The following is a 20,877-nucleotide window of genomic DNA, read 5'->3' as shown; positions in this document are numbered from 1 at the left end:
CACCTCAGATGGTCGAGAGCATTACATTTTAATGGAAACAAGACAAATAAATATATATTAAGAACACAAAGCATACAAGCACAAAAATAAAATGAATGTAAAAAAAAAAACATTTATATCGCATTATTTGTATTTTTCTTCAGGCTCAAATTCTTGTTCTAATACAAGGCCTTGTATTACACAGGTATTTGTCAGGTAAATTTCAGGCATTAATTACTGCTGGTCGTCTCTTAACTATCGTTAGCATACAAATAATAAAAAAAAAGACTTTATGAGAAACATCTAAAACTGTGGAAAGAATTTCAACAGTGAATATGCAATAAGTAGCCTGACCCCTGAACCCTAATCCAAAAACTTATGATATATTGACTTATTTTTTTTTTTTGATTAATGACTGTGTGAATAAGTTTATTTAGTGGTTTTGGAGGAAGTCTTTAGTACTAGGGCCTTGTAACCCTCAGAGATTAAATAAGGGTAATAAATAAATAAATAAATAAATAAATAAATAAATAAATAAATAAATAAATAAATAAATAAATAGGGGGAGTGGTGGCTCCAGCGGTTAAGGCGCTGGGTTGCCGATCGGAAGGTCTGGGGTTCGAGCCCCAGTATCTCCAAGCTGCCACTCTTGGGCCCTTGAGCAAGGCCCTTAACCCTCTATGCTCCGGGGGTCCCTTTACGAGGGGAATATCAAGGTCCGTGACGTCGGAGTGATGTGGGGCCGCCTTCCAGTGGGCTCACCACCTGCAGGAGGGACCGTAAGGGACGGTGCTGTGAGGATTAGGCAGCAGTCGAAGGCGGGGGCCTGCTTAGACTGCTGCCCCCATGACCCGAATTACGGATAAGCGGGAGAAAATGAATGACTGAATGAATGAATGAATATATATATATATATAAAATTATAATTAATGGATAAATATTGACAAAACTGAATTTGAGCCCCGTCCCCAAATCCTAGCATTTCAGCAAAACAATCCATGGCTAGTCTTTTTATTTATTTATTTATTTATTTATTTATTTATTTATTTATTTATTTATTTACTGTTACTTTGCCCGAAAAAACCTCTCACCTTTATAAGACAAAAACCAAAACAAAAATAGCTTGAAAAAAAATTATGGCCAAACGGATTTCACTGTAAACAGGACAAGAACTTCTTTACTGTTTTCCTGCAGTTGTTTTTATTTCCTGCTTGTGTGAGCGCTATTGATCGGAAGATTTTATGAATGTTTTTTTTTACTTTCCTCAGGCGAATACTTGAACCTGCTCCTCTTACCACAAACACAATTTTCTCACACCGAAGCAGTAGCGGTGCCGCATTTCCTCTGTGGATGTGAACGTATGAAAATCATGTTTCTTGGTGCAGGGTGTGTGTGTGTGTGTGTGTGTGTGTGTGTGTGTGTGTGTGTGTGTGTGTGTGTGAGTGTTTGTGTGTGTGTCTCGGGGGTAATTTTGGGCGATGATTTTTACTCGCAAACGATGAGAGTGAGCAAGGCAGATGTTATTGCTACATCTGTAAAGATTTGAATAATGAACCTTGTTGTTTTTGAGATTCTTCAGCATGTGAAGTGGCTGGTACTTCTCCTCCTTCTTCTGGGGACTCAATTTTTGTTATGGGATTGGTTCTTTTCTATGCTTTTTCAATTTTTTTTTTCCCATCACACACTTGTAAGACCTCCCAGAGGAGACCTTGCCTGAGGCTGGGAATAATATATGTATGAGTGTTCCCACTTCATCTCCAACAACCTCCCTCTCTCACGATGACCAGCCTTGTGCCTGGCCCTCTTTTTTATGATTTAAAACAGCTGTGCAGGGCAGTTTTTGAATGCAAAATGCCATAACAGCACTCGTGGGAGCAGTCTATTGTCTTGCTGGTTTATCTCTTCGCATATGGAAAGGTAGAGCGCAGCAGAGCAGTGTTAAATCTACAGGCTGGACTGTATATAACGCTCTGTATAATGCAAGTGCTTCACTTATGAGTACTTCTGGCCCGACCGAAGCTGCCAAGGGTGCTGTCTAGGGGAGGAGCCTTTTTATTTTTTCTCCATAGTCCTGATCGAATATATATATAACAGCAACTTTTTTATAGTTTCTTTTCCCCACCTGCTTGTTAGAGCTAGAACAGATCCTAGCCATGCGGTAATTATTGCAATAACAACTAATAGAAAAAAACAATAATTTGCTTTGCATCACAGCCCTGTAAAATCCGGGATTCTGATCGAACAGCAGATGTTTCATTGTTCATACTGTACACAGCTATTGTTGACTTTAAGGAGGTAAGGAGATGTTTATATAAAATACATTTATGACTATATGTACACTATGAATCTGAATGCATTTATACATCATAAAGTCAGACAATTAAAACCGTCCGTGTGGAAACTTAGCAAGATGTTCTTTTTGGTTTCCTGATGATTTACGTAAATCATACCACCATAATTACTATAAAACATTTACAATATTATTTTGTCCTTATGCTCCATGTTAAATAGGGTTTTACTAATTATAAAAATTAATTTGCATAAAGCATCCATATTTGACCAAGGCCATGTTGATCAGGCATAACATTATGACCACCTGTCCAATATTGTGGAGGTCCCCATTTTGCTGCCAAAAACATTCCTGACATGTTGAGCATTAACAGCTAAACCAGCCTTCGCTTCAAACGTGCATCAATGATCCTCGGCCGTCCACGACCATGTCGCCGGTTCACCACTGTTCCTTTCTTGGAGAACTTTTGATAGATTCTGACCACTGCAGACTGGGAACAACCAAGAAGAGCTGTAGTTTTGGAGATGATCTGACCAGTCGTCTAGTCTCCACAATTTGGACCTTTTCAAACTCTCTCAAATCCTTACGCTTGCCCATTTTTCCTGATTTGAACATCAAGTTTGCGGACAAAATGTTTACTTACTGCCTAATAAATATATCTCACCCACTAACAGAAGAGATGTGATGAAGAGATGATCAGGTTTATTTGCTTACCAGTCATAATGTCAATGTTATATATATATACTAACATGCATAACATTATGACATATGTGTGTGTGTGGCTTGCACTGAAAGCATTTTTTTATGTGTTACTTGCACAATTATTCACTTGTGTGTAAATTTCCCATTTGGACGAATAAAGTATCTATCTATCTATCTATCTATCTATCTATCTATCTATCTATCTATCTATCTATCTATCTATCTATCTATCTATCTATCTATCTATCTATCTACCCACCCACCCACCCACCCACCCACCCACCCACCCACCCATCCATCCATCCATCCATCCATCCATCCATCCATCCATCCATCCATCCATTTATCTGCAACATTTAATACATTTACTCAACAAAATGAATTGGCTTTATTTCCCAAAATGTAACTAACCTATTATTCTAATTTACATTATACAGTAGCAAACCTGACCAGGAAGCTACTAAGGATGAGGGGATGGATTTTAAAGGCACAGTACAGTGGTTAAGATGGTGGTTGGATTTCTGATAGTATGGTTGTGAGTACAAATCACAGCACCACTTATCTGCCACTGTTGGGCCCTTAAGTAAGGCCTTTCTAACTTGTACTCTTTTGTATAAATGAACAATAGCATCTACCATCAATGTAAATACAAATACAAATACAAATGAAATGATGTCTACTGTCCATCACATCTCTTGAATCTCAAGCAGTAAAACAGCATTGCAAATTCATGGTGTCAACATGTGTTTCTCAGTCCTAGGAGACATAAAAGAAATCCATTGTGTAAGGCTGAGGGGGTTGATCAATTGAATGATCAAGAGACTGTATGAAAAGCCTCTACAAAAAGCATTTTTAATGCTCTTCGTGCTGGTTTGTGTCGAGTGGTGTGCCCTTGATCACTTATAATGGTTGTGTTTTTTTCCCTATGTGCTCATGGATGTCTCTCTTTTCCTTCACAGCGCCGCCTAACAACATCTCAGTAGTAGCAGAGAACACGCCGGCACCCTTCAGCCGCTACCAAGCCCAGAACCTCACTCTAATCTGCACTGCCAAAGGAGGCAAACCTGCGCCATCGGTAAGTGTACATCACAAATCACCTCAGGGTCATCCTCGGTTCACTCGTTCAACTATTCCCTTTAGAGGTTTACAGTTGGACACAACACTGGAACAAATGACCCAGTGCTTGACCGCCTTCCTGTGTAAATCGCAAAAATTCGACATTATTCTAAATCTTGATTTTGGTAGCCCACATTGCTGAAAATTGGGGCCATGAACCTTCCGGATGCTGCCATAGCTTGGTTTAGCAGTGCCGCTGAACTCCACCAGGCCATTAATCACACTCTATTGGGGCATGGTTATGTATTCCGGATCCGTCCCGCTTGCAATTAAGTGCCCGGCGTGACAAGAGCACGAGGTGAAAATGATTTCCGGCCGCCCTGCCTTGAGCCGGGCTAAGCCAGACGTTCGACTCACCTGCGACAACCGCCATCAGTGCCCTAGAGTTCATTCTCAGCACCGAAGAAGATTCTCTCTCCATCCTACACTTCTTATCTTCATCAGCCTCGTCATGGATAGATTCTAAATTATTCCAGAGATTACATTTAACAAATTAAGTTCTCTACATGACCTAACAACTTCTGCTCTTAGTGTCCAGAAAAAACCTGGGAATGGATTGCTTGCAAATATTATCTTGACATTCAGTACTGTACATTTTATAGAAAGGATTCTCTACAGATGTGTCTCATTTAAAAAGATGAGGGTTAGGGTTTTTCCTCTCTCAGAGAGCCTTCAGCAAATGTTCAGTAGTTATTATTTATATCTAGTGAAATTAAATTGGAAATAAAATCGCTGCAAAAAAGTGCTAATAGAGGTCTATTGGCTCAGGATTCACACTGACTCATGGCACACTTTCAATGGAGAAGAAGCTACTGACCGGGTTCCAAAACCAGGTGCCAAGATCTTGTGATACTGTATGGCAAAGAACTGCGATTAAATCTAATCAATATTCTACAAACAAGGGAAAAGTCTAAGTAAAGACAGTGTGTATTTGATGTACAGAATAATTTAAAATTGCAAAATAGAATTCAAAAAAATCGGAGAATGCGAAGAGTGAATATCGGAAATGCGTGTTTACTACAGTGATCCTGTTTACCTTGAAAATGAAACAAAAAAAAAGAAAATTATGTCCAACCAATGATAGGTTGCTGTTTTTTTTAAAAAACGAACCAATAACAAAAAAAAAATTAATTACACAAAAAACTGATCACAATATATATAATATCATCAACCTCCACGGTTCTGCTGAGAGTGTGTGTGAAGTAAGCCGTCTCTCCCTGTATGTCTATTACAATAGAAAACTCTTATTATGTGCAGGAGAAGGGAACCATGAACTACATCCATTACTCAAATATATTCCACATAGATTACAACATTTACCTTTAATACCACTAAAAGTCAATAAAAATTATACTTGTACTTTAATACAAATACAAATTCAATTCTATTTGATTTGTATAGTGCTTTTAACAGTGGCCATTGTCCCAGAGGACCTTTACTTAATGAAACAGATTGTGAATATAATTTGTTTGGTTCTATTCCTTTCTATAATTTGGTCAATAATGAGTCAGGGGCGAGAGTGGGATGGGAAACATCCTGAGATGGCATGAGGAAGAAATCTTCGGATGACTGAAAAAGGAACACAACTTGATCTGGGTGAAAGTGACGGGCCGTTCATGAACGATTCGTTCATTTTGAACGAGTCTTTAATGTGACTCAGAAGAACGAGTCATCTTAAGGAGCGATTCGTCCATTTTCTACTGGACGCGCACGAGCAAAGCATCGCAAAAATCTCAGTAGGTTAAGTGCAGGAAACCAATTTAAGTAGTTCATCGCTCGACTCTTCTAGTCCGAATCGTTCTTTCTTTTATCACTTGAGTCCCATATACACTATGTAGGGCATTACACAGGAAACACAATTGAGGAGTTCATCTCATGAGTCTTCTTCGTCTGTTCTATCTATCTATCTATCTATCTATCTATCTATCTATCTATCTATCTATCTATCTATCTATCTGTCTGTCTGTCTGTCTGTCTGTCTGTCTGTCTGTCTGTCTGTCTGTCTGTCTGTCTGTCTGTCTGTCTGTCTGTCTGTCTGTCTGTCTGTCTGTCTGTCTGTCTGTCTATTGGAACTATTGTTAAAGTTTGTGTAATGTAACATTTTATTTTTATTTCTGATCAAAGAAACGAAATGACTCAAAAAAAAGATGAATTCATTTTGAAGAACAAAATTCACAGAACCGCGTCGCTAAAATGACGCGATCTTCCCATCACTACTGGGTGACGCCGAATGCCTATTCGTTATAGTTTCATTATTGAGGTTATCGACTGTTTACTGATGGATGCTTAAATCAAAAACATTTGCCCAAATTCATCCTCATGGTTCTTGAGTTTAATCCTCTGCAATAGATTTTAAGGCTGTTGAATGAATGGTTTCTGAATGAAAAGAATCATGATGAAAAGAATCATGATGGATCAGGAAGGTCCAGAGAGTAGAAGGGGACGAGCTCACTGGCATTTCAGGAGCATGTGTAGCTCTAAAGAAAGAAGGAAAGTAGGAAAGGTGGGAAAGAGAGAAAAAATGGATTATTAGGTATCTTTATTGTTATATTATAGGAATAAGGACATTATGTTGGTTATGATTTTCTGGTGTCCCAAACTTTACGGCAGAACACGTTTTTCTCAAGATTTAAATTATTTATTTATTTTTTTTTTATCATGAGTTTGGTTTAAATCCACTCAATTCAAGTGACCAGTCGAAGAGTCACTTACAGAATGATAAATTGAAGAGCTGCAGAATTGTCTTATTACCAAAGAACTCACGAAGTACAAACCTGTCATTCCTTTTCTCTCAGCAATGAATGGAAAGTCAGGTGTTTTTTCTACTTCCTCACCTGCACATTTTGCCTCAATATTGATTTTTGGAGAAACAAATCCGAATGATTTTGTTATCGTGGACACCCGACACCGATTTTTTTTTCCCTGAACCGTGGGGGGAAATAGTCTCATCCAAATTATATTTCATCTAATTTCAAGTGTTGCCTGATTTACAAGCTCTACAAAACCCTGCTCTAAAATTAATGCATTTTTGGAAGCAGGTTTTTGTTGACTCGCAATGCCGAAAGGCCCTCCGTGAGGCCTTGCGAACGCAGCCAGAGTCGTCTAGTATGACTTTGTATGACTAAATCAATGGCGAGTAAACAGATTTGAAGGATGTTCGGAGACGGATCATCCACCAGGGGAGACTTGAGACTCCTGCGTCTTCACTTTTATCTTACTGGCTGATCTGAATTTTTGTTGTTTTTTTTTTTCCCCCCCTTAAATTGGAGATCAGTGCAAATATATAAAGTATCTTAGATATTTCCTAGTGTTGTTGAGCTGTTCACAACTCTGTTCTGCTGCTGTTAATTAAATTTTCTGTAGCATCAGCTCTGGCAGGGATTCTGACTAGAAGGTACAGTACTGTGTAGAAGGAAAAAATGCAAGAAAGTGAAAATGCTTTTTTTTAATGTAAGTATTAATTAAAAAATAATATTAAAAAATATGTTAATAATTAACAATTAAGATTGCTAATAATACATTATCAATTAAGAAATGTACAGTGATGTTGTATAGCATAATCGTGAACACAGTAATGTATACAGAGTAATAGTGAACACAGTAATGTACACTATAGAGTAATGGTGAACATAGAGTCATGTTGTGTAAAGTAATGATAAACACAGAGTAATGTACAGAGTAATGGTGAACACAGTAATGTACAGTATAGATTGATGGTGAACACAGTAATGTACAGTATAGATTGATGGTGAACACAGTAATGTACAGTATAGAGTGATGGTGAACACAGTAATGTACAGTATAGAGTAATGGTGAACATAGAGTCATGTTGTATAGAGTATTTGTGAACACAGAGTAATGTACAGAGTAATGGTGAACACAGTAATGTACAGTATAGAGTAATGGTGAACACAGTAATGTACAGTATAGAGTAATGGTGAACACAGTAATATACAGTATAGAGTAATTGTGAACACAGAGTAGTGTTGTGTATAGTAATGATAAACACAGAGTAATATACAGAGTAATGGTGAACACAGTAATGTACAGTATAGAGTAATGGTGAACACAGTAATGTACAGTATAGAGTAATGGTGAACACAGTAATGTACAGTATAGAGTAATGGTGAACACAGTAATGAACAGTATAGAGTAATTGTGAACACAGAGTAGTGTTGTGTATAGTAATGATAAACACTGAGTAATATACAGAGTAATGATGAACACAGTAATGTACAGTATAGAGTAATGGTGAACACAGTAATGTACTGTATAGAGTAATAGTGAACAGAGTAATGTACAGTATAGAGTAATTGTGAACACAGAGTAGTGTTGTGTATAGTAATGATAAACACTGAGTAATATACATAGTAATGATGAACACAGAGTAATGTACAGAGTAATGGTGAACACAGTAATGTACAGTATAGATTGATGGTGAACACAGTAATGTACAGTATAGATTGATGGTGAACACAGTAATGTACAGTATAGAGTGATGGTGAACACAGTTATGTACAGTATAGAGTAATGGTGAACATAGAGTCATGTTGTACAGAGTATATGTGAACACAGAGTAATGTACAGAGTAATGGTGAACACAGTAATGTACAGTATAGAGTAATGGTGAACACAGTAATGTACAGTATAGAGTAATGGTGAACACAGCAATATACAGTATAGAGTAATTGTGAACACAGAGTAGTGTTGTGTATAGTATTGATAAACACAGAGTAATATACAGAGTAATGGTGAACACAGTAATGTACAGTATAGAGAAATGGTGAACACAGTAATGTACAGTATAGAGTAATGATGAACACAGTAATGTACAGTATAGAGTAATGGTGAACACAGAGTAGTGTTGTGTATAGTAATGATGAACACAGAGTAATGTACAGTAAAGAGTAATGGTGAACACAGAGTAGTGTTGTGTATAGTAATGATGAACACAGAGTAATGTACAGAGTAATGGTGAACACAGTAATGTACAGTATAGAGTAATGGTGAACATAAATAAATTTTGTACAGATTAATAGTGAGCACAGTAATGTTGTATAGAGTAATGTTGAACACAGATATATTATATTATGCTAAGATCTAGCAAAAAAAACAGAGCCTTGGTCTGAAGCTAAAAACAGGTCGTTTGTGATTTTAACTAGCTGTGATATGATGAGCCAAATCAAATTAGTTGGTCTAGTCGTTCTCTCACAGCATGTCTCTATTATTTTTTTCTCATAAAAAAAAAAAGCGGTAGACCTATCATGCCATAGCTTTATGGTGAAGTATGAGCAGACTCCTACCTCACTGTTAATATGATTGATTTGTTACACCTGATTAAATTCCTCACACTCTTTGCTTTTGTGTCTGGCTGAGACTAAACATTACGCAACTCGCACTTGCCCACCCCAGCATCTGTTTCTTGGCACGGGAGAGGTGTTTGTACAGAATACCCTTTAGCTGTGTGATCTGGTACTGTTTGCAAACATATGTTGTATACGCATTGGATAACAAACCCAGATAAGTTGTTTCCTACTTTTAGCTTATAATAATACAAAAAGATTTTGTGGGAAAGTTGTTCCCGAATGCTAAGTATGCAGATAGTTTTTATGTTTTTATATTAACCCAAAGAGAATGTTATAAAATTGTAATCATTTAATAATAATTTTATAATTTTCACCTTGAATGTTTTTAAACTATTTATTAATACAATGATGGCATGAAAGATCCCAATAATTGATTTAACAGTAATAATAGGAGTCTCCCGTGTCAGTGTTCTGCTGGAGGTAAAGTTGTAACGTTCTATTTAGCAACATAAGAAACATAAAAAATCCAACAGACTGCATTTTAAGGATCTTAGTTTTCATGGTAAGATAATCTGTTCCGAAATGATCGGACTATAAGCCCCAACTATTTTCGGACTATAAGCCCCTACTTTTTTCCCACGTTTTGAACCCCGCGGCTTTAAGAACGAAGCGGCTAATTTATTAATTTTTCCTGGGTTTTTCCCGGTTTCACAAACTTTAAGCCAAAAAAACTGAACCCCATAACATTAGACCAATGAAATTTCCAAACGGAAACGAAAAAACGCACCTCACCTGTGTTCTGAGCTGCAGGGCATTGGGAGAAAAAACTTTTTTTTTAAACTCACGACGATGCCAAAAGATAAACTCCTGAGAGAAATATTTGTGAAAGGAAGGAGGAAGACAGTGAACAATGACTTTCTTGGTAGGCTACTGTTTAGATACAAGCCGTTGTAGCACGTTGAGTCTGGGTCATGGGAGCGCTCGCTAACTCCTGTTGCAACAGAAATCATATAAGCACAGACAGGTTTCCAAAACTCGTGCTTTTTTATATTTTTCTTGGCAACAACGTTACGGGTTAGTCAAAGAAACTTACAAATGAGCATCAGAAAATAAGGACGTATTCCTCGGTCTTGCACACATGCAGTAATAGCGGAAAAATGCGGCGGCAGGCTATTCCCAAAATGCCGCTCTGCTCTTAAAGGAGCCACAACATATTTCACCCATTACACCGTGTAACAGACACTGTCTTTCGTTAAAGCCTGTGTAAAGTTCATTAGTTTCAGTGTAGACACCTGCAGCTTATAGACAGGTGCGGCTTATTTATGTTCAAAATAAAAATCTTGCCAAAATTCAGTGGGTGCGGCTTATATATGGGTGCACTTTATAGTCCGGAAATTACAGTAGTTTTAACACACCCAAGGTGACCAAATCATAAAATCTCTCTGCACATGAAAACTATAGACTCCTTATCATTCAGGAAAACACAAAATCTCTTACACTGTGTACTTTTCGTTGTGTTATTAGGAAAGAAGAAAACAGCTTGTTTGTATGTTAGCTGCCAAAGAGTATGCGACATAGCATGTTTACAACAGATCACACTGCTAAGGGTATTCTGTACAACCACGTCTCCTGTGCCAAGAAACAGAGGCTGGGGTGGGCTAGTGAGAGTTGCGTAATGTTTAGCCGAGCCTAAGCCAGACACAAAAGCAAAGAGTGTGAGGAAATTAATCAGGTGAAACAAATCAGTCGTGTCAACAGTGAGGTAAGCGTCTGATACATCACCATGAAACCATGGCATGATAGGTCTACTGCTTCTTTTTTATTTGATTAAAGTCAAGGAGAGAAACAAATAGAGAGCGACTGGTGGGATAATGATTATTTTGATTTGCTACAAAATAGTTACACGTGACTAGAAATGCTATGTAGAAATAGCATGACATCACTCTGTTTTGCTCACCATTATTTTATAATGCAATACTGTGTTCGCTATTACTCTAGACCACCGGTAGGCCATGCATTTCATACCTAACCCTTCAGCGTTGTCCTACCTGAATCAATCCACCTCTTCATACTATCACTATGATGATACGCCAATAGAAACCATCAATATTAGAGAGAAACGCAGTATAACAGAGCGCTGCATCACAGACAAGGATCTCATACAGCGAGAATGAATGTCATTACTAAAGCAAAAAACCCAATGAACACAATTTAACAAGTCTCCTTTCACTGCAGCCACAACTGCACCTCCCACATATCATCTCTAGCGGAAGCATCGATATTAACCTCCTAAAATGACCCTGGATTTTTCAAGCTATTTTGTGCATTTTTTTTCAATGCATTAACATTTTCTTGGGGATTTAAAATAAAGGCAAATTGTATGTTTTTGTGCAAATTCTTCAGGAAAGAAAACACAAAAGTATAAATAGTTCATGAAAAAGCTTAACAACTGTTTTGGACGAGCTTTCGTTACAATCGCCAGTTTTTCTTGAAAAGTCAGTATTGTAAATGTCCTTGTATTAGCAACCAAATCAATTTCTTCTCCTCTGCAAAAAAACAAAAAACAAAAAAAATTATTTTAAATCTACACAAGTATATTTAAACTTGTGCAGTTTGCTACAAATATGGTTTGCTGGCTCTGATTAGTGTGGTGTCTGACCATCCAATCAAAGGACCTTAAAATGGCGACTTTTTTGGGTGCCTCCTAGATGTCCTTAGAGTGGCCAAGTTGCAGTCTGATTGGTTAAAGCAACAGCTTCAAGCAACATGGATTTAAACTTAAAAAAACAAGTGCTGACTCGGCAGACAGACACCCTTGCCCCCAGCAACATGTGACGTGATGCGATTGAATAGACATTCCAACCTAAACTTGCCCTCCGCCTCAGCACATCCGAAAGAAGGCTATAAAAAAAATAGACTATTGGGAATAATTTAATACATATTCATGGACAATATTATGTTCACTGTTCACAGCTGTACACCATTTCTCTAGTTAACATTATTATGCGTTCACACAGCAGTCTTCAAACTACTCCTAAAGACCTACCTCTTCCAGAGGTTTTTTAAATGAGCATTTCTTTGAGTTGGAATGCTTTACAAATTTTTTTCTGTCAGCCGAGTTTGAGATGGATGTTTTTTTTTAGTCTGTGTCCCAATGAACCAGTTTTAGAATGTATTTATTGATTGAGACTTCAAAAGCTCTTAGTAAGTCACTCAGGCTGAGAGCGTCTGCCAAATGCCATAAATGTAAATGTTAAAAATTACTCTGTACAGTATTACACTCTACAGCATTACTCTGTACAGCATTACACTCTACAACATTACTCTGTACAGCATTACACTCTACAACATTACTCTGTACAGCATTACACTCTACAGCATTACTCTGTACAGTATTACACTCTACAGCATTACTCTGTACAGCATTACACTCTACAACATTACTCTGTACAGCATTACACTCTACAGCATTACTCTGTACAGCATTACACTCTACAGCATTACTCTGTACAGCATTACACTCTACAGCATTACTCTGTACAGCATTACACTCTACAACATTACTCTGTACAGCATTACACTCTACAGCATTACTCTGTACAGTATTACACTCTACAGCATTACTCTGTACAGCATTACACTCTACAACATTACTCTGTACAGCATTACACTCTACAGCATTACTCTGTACAGCATTACACTCTACAGCATTACTCTGTACAGTATTACACTCTACAGCATTACTCTGTACAGCATTACACTCTACAACATTACTCTGTACAGTATTACACTCTACAGCATTACTCTGTACAGCATTACACTCTACAGCATTACTCTGTACAGTATTACACTCTACAGCATTACTCTGTACAGTATTACACTCTACAGCATTACTCTGTACAGTATTACACTCTACAGCATTACTCTGTACAGTATTACACTCTACAGCATTACTCTGTACAGTATTACACTCTACAGCATTACTCTGTACAGCATTACACTCTACAGCATTACTCTGTACAGTATTACACTCTACAGCATTACTCTGTTCAGTATTACACTCTACAGCATTACTCTGTACAGCATTACACTCTACAGCATTACTCTGTACAGTATTACACTCTACAGCATTACTCTGTACAGTATTACACTCTACAGCATTACTCTGTACAGTATTACACTCTACAACATTACTCTGTACAGCATTACACTCTACAGCATTACTCTGTACAGTATTACACTCTACAGCATTACTCTGTACAGCATTACACTCTACAGCATTACTCTGTACAGCATTACACTCTACAGCTTTACTCTGTACAGTATTACACTCTACAGCATTACTCTGTACAGCATTACACTCTACAACATTACTCTGTACAGCATTACACTCTACAGCATTACTCTGTACAGTATTACACTCTACAGCATTACTCTGTACAGTATTACACTCTACAGCATTACTCTGTACAGCATTACTCTGTACAGCATTACTCTGTACAGTATTACACTCTACAGCATTACTCTGTACAGTATTACACTCTACAACATTACTCTGTACAGCATTACACTCTACAGCATTACTCTGTACAGTATTACACTCTACAGCATTACTCTGTACAGCATTACACTCTACAGCATTACTCTGTTCAGTATTACACTCTACAGCATTACTCTGTACAGCATTACACTCTACAGCATTACTCTGTACAGCATTACACTCTACAGCATTACTCTGTTCAGTATTACACTCTACAGCATTACTCTGTACAGCATTACACTCTACAGCATTACTCTGTACAGCATTACACTCTACAACATTACTCTGTAGAGCATTACACTCTACAACATTACTCTGTACAGCATTACACTCTACAGCATTACTCTGTAGAGCATTACACTCTACAACATTACTCTGTACAGCATTACACTCTACAGCATTACTCTGTACAGCATTACACTCTACAGCATTACTCTGTACAGCATTACACTCTACAACATTACTCTGTACAGCATTACACTCTACAGCATTACTCTGTACAGCATTACACTCTACAACATTACTCTGTACAGCATTACACTCTACAGCATTACTCTGTTCAGTATTACACTCTACAGCATTACTCTGTACAGCATTACACTGTACAGCATTACTCTGTATATTATTACACTCTACAGCATTACTCTGTTCAGTATTACACTCTACAGCATTACTCTGTATATTATTACACTCTACAGCATTACTCTGTTCAGTATTACACTCTACAGCATTACTCTGTATATTATTACACTCTACAGCATTCCTCTGTACAGCATTACACTCTACAGCATTACTCTGTACAGCATTACACTCTACAGCATTACTCTGTATATTATTACACTCTACAGCATTACTCTGTATATTATTACACTCTACAGCATTCCTCTGTACAGCATTACACTCTACAGCATTACTCTGTACAGCATTACACTCTACAGCATTACTCTGTTCAGTATTACACTCTACAGCATTACTCTGTTCAGTATTACACTCTACAGCATTCCTCTGTACAGCATTACACTGTACAGCATTACTCTGTATATCATTACACTCTACAGCATTCCTCTGTACAGCATTACACTGTACAGCATTACTCTGTTCAGTATTACACTCTACAGCATTCCTCTGTACAGCATTACACTGTACAGCATTACTCTGTTCAGTATTACACTCTACAGCATTACTCTGTATATTATTACACTCTACAGTGTTACTCTGTACAGTATTACACTCTACAGCATTCCTCTGTACAGCATTACACTGTTCAGTATTACACTCTACAGCGTTACTCTGTACAGCATTACACTGTTCAGTATTACACTGTACAGCATTACTCTGTTTAGTATTACACTCTACAGCATTCCTCTGTACAGCATTAAACTGTACAGCATTACTCTGTACAGTATTACACTCTACAGCATTACTCTGTACAGTATTACACTCTACAGCATTACTCTGTACAGCATTACACTCTACAGCATTACTCTGTACAGTATTACACTCTACAACATTACTCTGTACAGTATTACACTCTACAGCATTACTCTGTTCAGTATGATCCTCCAGAGCAGTGGTCACTTGGTACCGGGCCACACAGAAAGTATACATAATTTACATTATTTCCGTTTTATTTATTATCTGATTCTGAACGATATTTTATTTTGGAAATTATCGAATTCTCTCCCCCACATCTGTCTATGACTCACTCTTGATGCAGTCATGATGCCTCGGTCACATGCCTTCCCTCCATCCGCTACCTTCTTAAATGGGCTGCTTCGGCCGCTAACACATAATACATTACTGCTAAATTCAAACCCCCAAGCGAGCGAAATGAACAAAAAAATAACACAGTCGATTCACGTTTATTATTATATTTAGAAAATACCAGTTTTTATGCCAGTCTTTATTCGCCACACCTTAAAGGCCGGTCCGTGAAAATATTGCCCGACATTATTAAGAGGTTATAAAGGTTGACCCTAATGAAGGTTGAGGACCACTGCTCTGGAGCATTGCTATCCAGTAGTATGCTTTACCATATTGCTCTGTTCAGTGTTCCTCTCTTCAGCATTGCTCTGTTCAGCATTGTGCTCTACAGCATTGCTCACTAAAACATTACTCTCTACTGCAGGGGTGGTCAATCTTTTTCCATTAAGGGCTGGTGTGGGTGCAGGTTTTCATTCCAACCAAGCAAGGGCCGCACCTGACTGTAAATGAAAATCATTGTATTTCAACAGATAGAATTTGGTGTAAATTTGGTTGGAATGAAAACCCACAAAAGCCTTTTGTGGAAAAGATTGAACACCCCTGCTCTACAGCATTTTTACCTTCTCCTGTGTTACTCTGTTCAACATCACCGTGTTCTATCTGTCTCTGTTCACAAAAATCTACACAACAGTACACTATTCAGCGTTAATCCACGCTCAACATTACTCTGCTCTTTTCTGTTCCCGTGTTGCTCTGTTCATGTTCTACACTGTAGATTTGATTTACAGCCTGTCCCAAAATATAGAATCTGAAGAGCCATTATATTTTCCTCACCTTTCATTCGAGCTCTTCAGGCTCCAAACGCGTACCCCTTATTAAATTCCATCTCTTTGAGGTTTTCCGAAGCATTTAATTCAAGCATTGTCGTTGTCCCTACTTTACGAATTTTTTCGAAATGCTTGGATTTTTTTTTTTCCTTCTTTCACACCCTGCGAATGTTTGAAAGTCTTTCAAGAGCAGCTGAACAAAAAAAAAAAATCGATGGCATGGCTTCATAATTTCACCACCTTCTCAAAAATCAATTTGTGACAGCCATTGTGCATAGCACTCGCAGCTCAGCGTAGTACATCATGTGTGCAGTGCTCCGTGCACCCAATTTGGAATACAGGATTGCTCTCTTTACGCCTTTTTGTCAAGTCACGCTATGTGACACAAAGCAAATCCATTCGGGGTTTTTATTTTCTCTTTATATTGCTTTTGTATTTCAAACAGCATGCGTGTTAAACTTCAATCAGTGTTTTCCTGTCAGGTATTTTTTGGATAAAATGCACATAAAGTGATTTTTTTTAAGTGTGTTTTATTGTTCCAATTTATCCAGGGGAAAAAAATCAGCCTCGTATACCTGCAGCTAATTATTTATATTCATTAAATTAATTGTATTTCATTATTGTAATATACGTTATCTTTTTTTTTTAACCAGTCTTTTGTACCAGTGCTATTCCCAACCCAAGAGTAAGAAAAATATAGATTTCCAGTAAAAAAATAGTCAGTAATTTTATTTATAACAAACTTTGGTTACTGCAGTCTCGAAATTACACAAAGAATTGAGTGAGCACCAAAAAAAAAAAAAAAAACTGTAAGGAAGCCATAATAGACATGTTTTTGTTTGTTTTTTCCTTTTTTTTTATTTTCTTGTGATTATGGCTTTATTTTTATGATCTTGTCAAATCCTTATATTTTACGATATTTTAACTCACCTTGTGAATGCGATTGGTCTCTGCCAATTTAATACTTGCCCACTGTAGAGATAAACTTTATTAAATGATAATTCACACAGTACTATAGACTGCTGTATGGGTCCTTAAGTTCTAACAGTCAGGGACCACTTTTTATATAATAAGTACCGTAATTTCCGGATTATAAAGCATATATAAGCCACACCCACTAAATTTGACAAAGATTTTTATTTTGAACATAAATTCGCCGCACCTGTCTATAAGCCGCAGGTGTCTACACTAATGTACTTATATTATATATTATATTATATTATATATATTATATTATATTATATTATATTATATTATATTATATTATATTATATTATATTATATTATATTATATTATAAATAATGCACCTATATATAAGCCGCACCCACTGAATTTGACAAAGATTTTTATTTTGAACATAAATAAGCCGCACCTGTCTATAAGTTGAAACTAATGATCTTTACACAGGCTTTAACGAAAGACGGGTGAAATATGTTGTGGCAGAGCGGCATTTTGGGAACCGCATTTTTCCGGTATTACTGCATGTGTGCAAGACGGAGGAATATGTCCTTATTATTTTCTGATGCTCATTTCTAAGTTTCTTTGACTAACCCGTAACGCTGTTGCCAAGAAAAATAAAAAAGCACGAGTTTTGGAAACCTGTCTGTGCTTATATGATTTCTGTTGCGACTGGAGTTAGCGAGCGCTCCCATCACCCAGACTCAACCTGCTACAACGGCTTGTATCTAAACAGTAGCCTACCAAGAAAGTCATTGTTCACTATCTCCTATCTCCTTCCTTTCACAACTATTTCTCTCTGGAGTTTTTCTTTTGGCATCGTCGTGCATTTAAAAAAAAACTTTTTTTCTTCCGATGCCATGCAGCTCAGAACACAGGTAAGGTGCGTTTTTCCGTTTCCGTTCGGAGATTTCATTGGTCTAATGTTATGGGGGTCAGTTTTTTGACTTGAAGTTTGTGAAACCGGGAAAAACCCAGGAAAAATTCATAAATAAGCCGCTTCGTTGTTTAAACCGCAGGGTTCAAAGCGTGGAAAAACAGTAGCGGCTTATAGTCCGAAAAATACGGTAAATAATACAAAGTGCGTTTAAGTCAAAGTGGGACTTTGAATATTACAGGTATAAAAATGTGTTTTCTATTACTGATAGGCAGCACACGTGTCGCAGGCCAGTCTAGAGACCGTTAATCAAGAGGGCAGATAACAGTGCGTACATGGAATGGAACAGCGTTTCTTGTGAATGAAGGCATAAAACCCGCCGCGGATATCTACAGAAGACTTCAAGCACAGTACGGTGATGAGACTCTTTCACTACATTTAACATTTGAATGCTGTAAGCGTTTTGAAGATGGCCGTACGTCTGTCTGTGATGATCGGAAGTGGTGGTTCTCAGCCCACATCAGTCTGATCCATAAAGAAAATAATCTTTCTGTAGAAACCGTCAACACATTCACCAGAGCCTCCTAGGATGGTTCAGGCGTACCCACAAATCTTTCTATGCCGAATCTTTCCAGGCGTTATTTAAACACTGGGATTGTGTATAAATGAAGGAGGATCTCGACAAATAAATGTAGTTACCACTTCTTTATTTTTTTATTAATTGAAAAGTCACGGTTTGATTTGAACGCTTCTCATACAATTATAACTAAACTTAATAAATTGAATATACACTATTTTATATTATAATGAATAATATAAAATGCCAGAGGTCAGAGGACAATGGCCAGACGAGGTCAAGCTCACAGGAATGGTAAATAAACTCAAATGATCACTCTTTACACCTGTGGGAATCAGAAAAGCATCTCCGAATATACAAATATGTGGGGCAGGCAAGCTAATATAGCAAAATATATATACATATCTGCATTTCAATCATGTCCACCATCAATTGGAATCTAAAGCCTGAGTGGGCACAGGAGATAGAAAGTTGGCAAAACAGTATCTGATCTTGTTTTAAACTTCAACCGTCCTGGATTTATAATCATAACACTGCATTAGTAGTATGTTTTTAAAACCAAAAGGCTGTGCAGGCATAAACAATTTCTCTTTCACGGCCGGAAGACCTCATCAAGGCCCTCGGCATGACCCTATAAACTGAACTATTGAAGTACTTGCAGAAAGCTGGTAGTTTCACTGTCCCCTCGCTGATTAAGCGGAAGTCAAATAATGAAGGCTAATAGTAAGCATTATTGAGGGAGTACAGGCAATCCCAATTCTTCCTCCTCGGCCGTCTCCATAGAAATAATATCATCATCCTTTTCAATGGAAAATATTAACGGTGGGCCGAGTGTACAGGGGTTTGGCTGAGCCCAAGTGCAGGGACTATTGTTAAGCCCCTAAATGAGATTGCCTTGAAAATTGGGCTCCTGGCAGTGAAGAACATGCAGGTGCTTTTAATAGTCACCATTCAGGAGAGAAAAAGGGGCCAGGCATAGTCTTCGTGTGCCATTGTGTACCAGCTCTCATGTTGAATTACATATGTCTGTTCAGGCCATATAAATGAGCATGACGCACAGTAGGGTACTCCTGTAGGTGACCTTTTATTATGCAGACCTTGTGAGAGCTCATGTGTGTTTAGAGTCTCCAGCAAAGGGTCTGATTGAGTGTCTGTATATTATATATTCCAATGGTTTTCTGCTGCGCTCTACAAGTTATCCTTTTTCTTTAATTCTTCACAAGATATAACAATAATAACCTGGAGTATCAATAAAAAAGACAGATTTTGTACTACATCTGGTGAAATCCAAGCCAAATTATTGCTCCCACTGTCTTTAATTAGATGTCCAACTATTAGGGGTGTAACAGGGCACATATTTTTACTGAACCAGTTTGATGAATGTGTACCGAATGCAATCCTTGTTTTACATGTGGAACACAGTTCAAATCTGAGTTCCCTCATGAACGTATTAAGTAGCGGACGGCAAGTATTTTCAGTCTCCACCTCACATTTTAAGCGCAGTCTTACTACTCGATCCGTACCAGAAATATGATTTGTACTGCGAAATTCATGCGCAATTCTATGCTTATATGATTTCTGTTGCAGCTGGAGTTAGTGAGCTCTCCCTTCACCCAGACTCAACGCGTTACAACGGCTTGTATCTAAACAGTAGCCGACCAAGAAAGTCATTGTTCACTGTCTTCCTCCTTCCTTTCACAACTATTTCTCTCAGTAGTTTATCTTTTGGCATCATTGTGCGTTTAAAAATCACTGGTCTAATGTTATGGGGTTCAGTTTTTTGGCTTGAAGTTTGTGAAACCGGGAAAAACCCAGGAAAAATTCATAAATAAGCCACTTCGTTGTTTAAGCCGCGGGGTTCAAAGCAAAGGAAAAAAGTAGCGGCTCATAGTCCGAAAAATACGGTATGTTGAAATGAGTAGAACAGATAAGTAGAACATATCTTTAGAAAATGTTATATTAGATGTAAAAAAAACACACATACAGTATACACATCTGAAT

At 37.6% G+C, this 20,877-nt stretch overlaps 1 protein-coding gene across 1 annotated transcript in view; it reads left to right on the top strand.

The window, feature by feature from the left end:
• Nucleotides 1-20,877, top strand: part of igsf21a (immunoglobin superfamily, member 21a) — a 333,388-nt gene that overhangs the window by 272,442 nt on the left and 40,069 nt on the right. Inside the window, exon 5 of the mRNA XM_083535347.1 lies at nt 3,931-4,046. Within this exon, the coding sequence (XP_083391473.1) occupies nt 3,931-4,046 (116 nt within the window). The remainder of the gene's footprint in view (nt 1-3,930; nt 4,047-20,877) is intronic.

Source organism: Silurus aristotelis (genome assembly GCF_946808225.1).
Source record: "Silurus aristotelis genome assembly, chromosome: 29".
Taxonomy (NCBI): domain Eukaryota; kingdom Metazoa; phylum Chordata; class Actinopteri; order Siluriformes; family Siluridae; genus Silurus; species Silurus aristotelis.
Note: the sequence above shows the minus strand (reverse complement) of the source record. Positions and strands in the feature narration are given on the sequence as shown.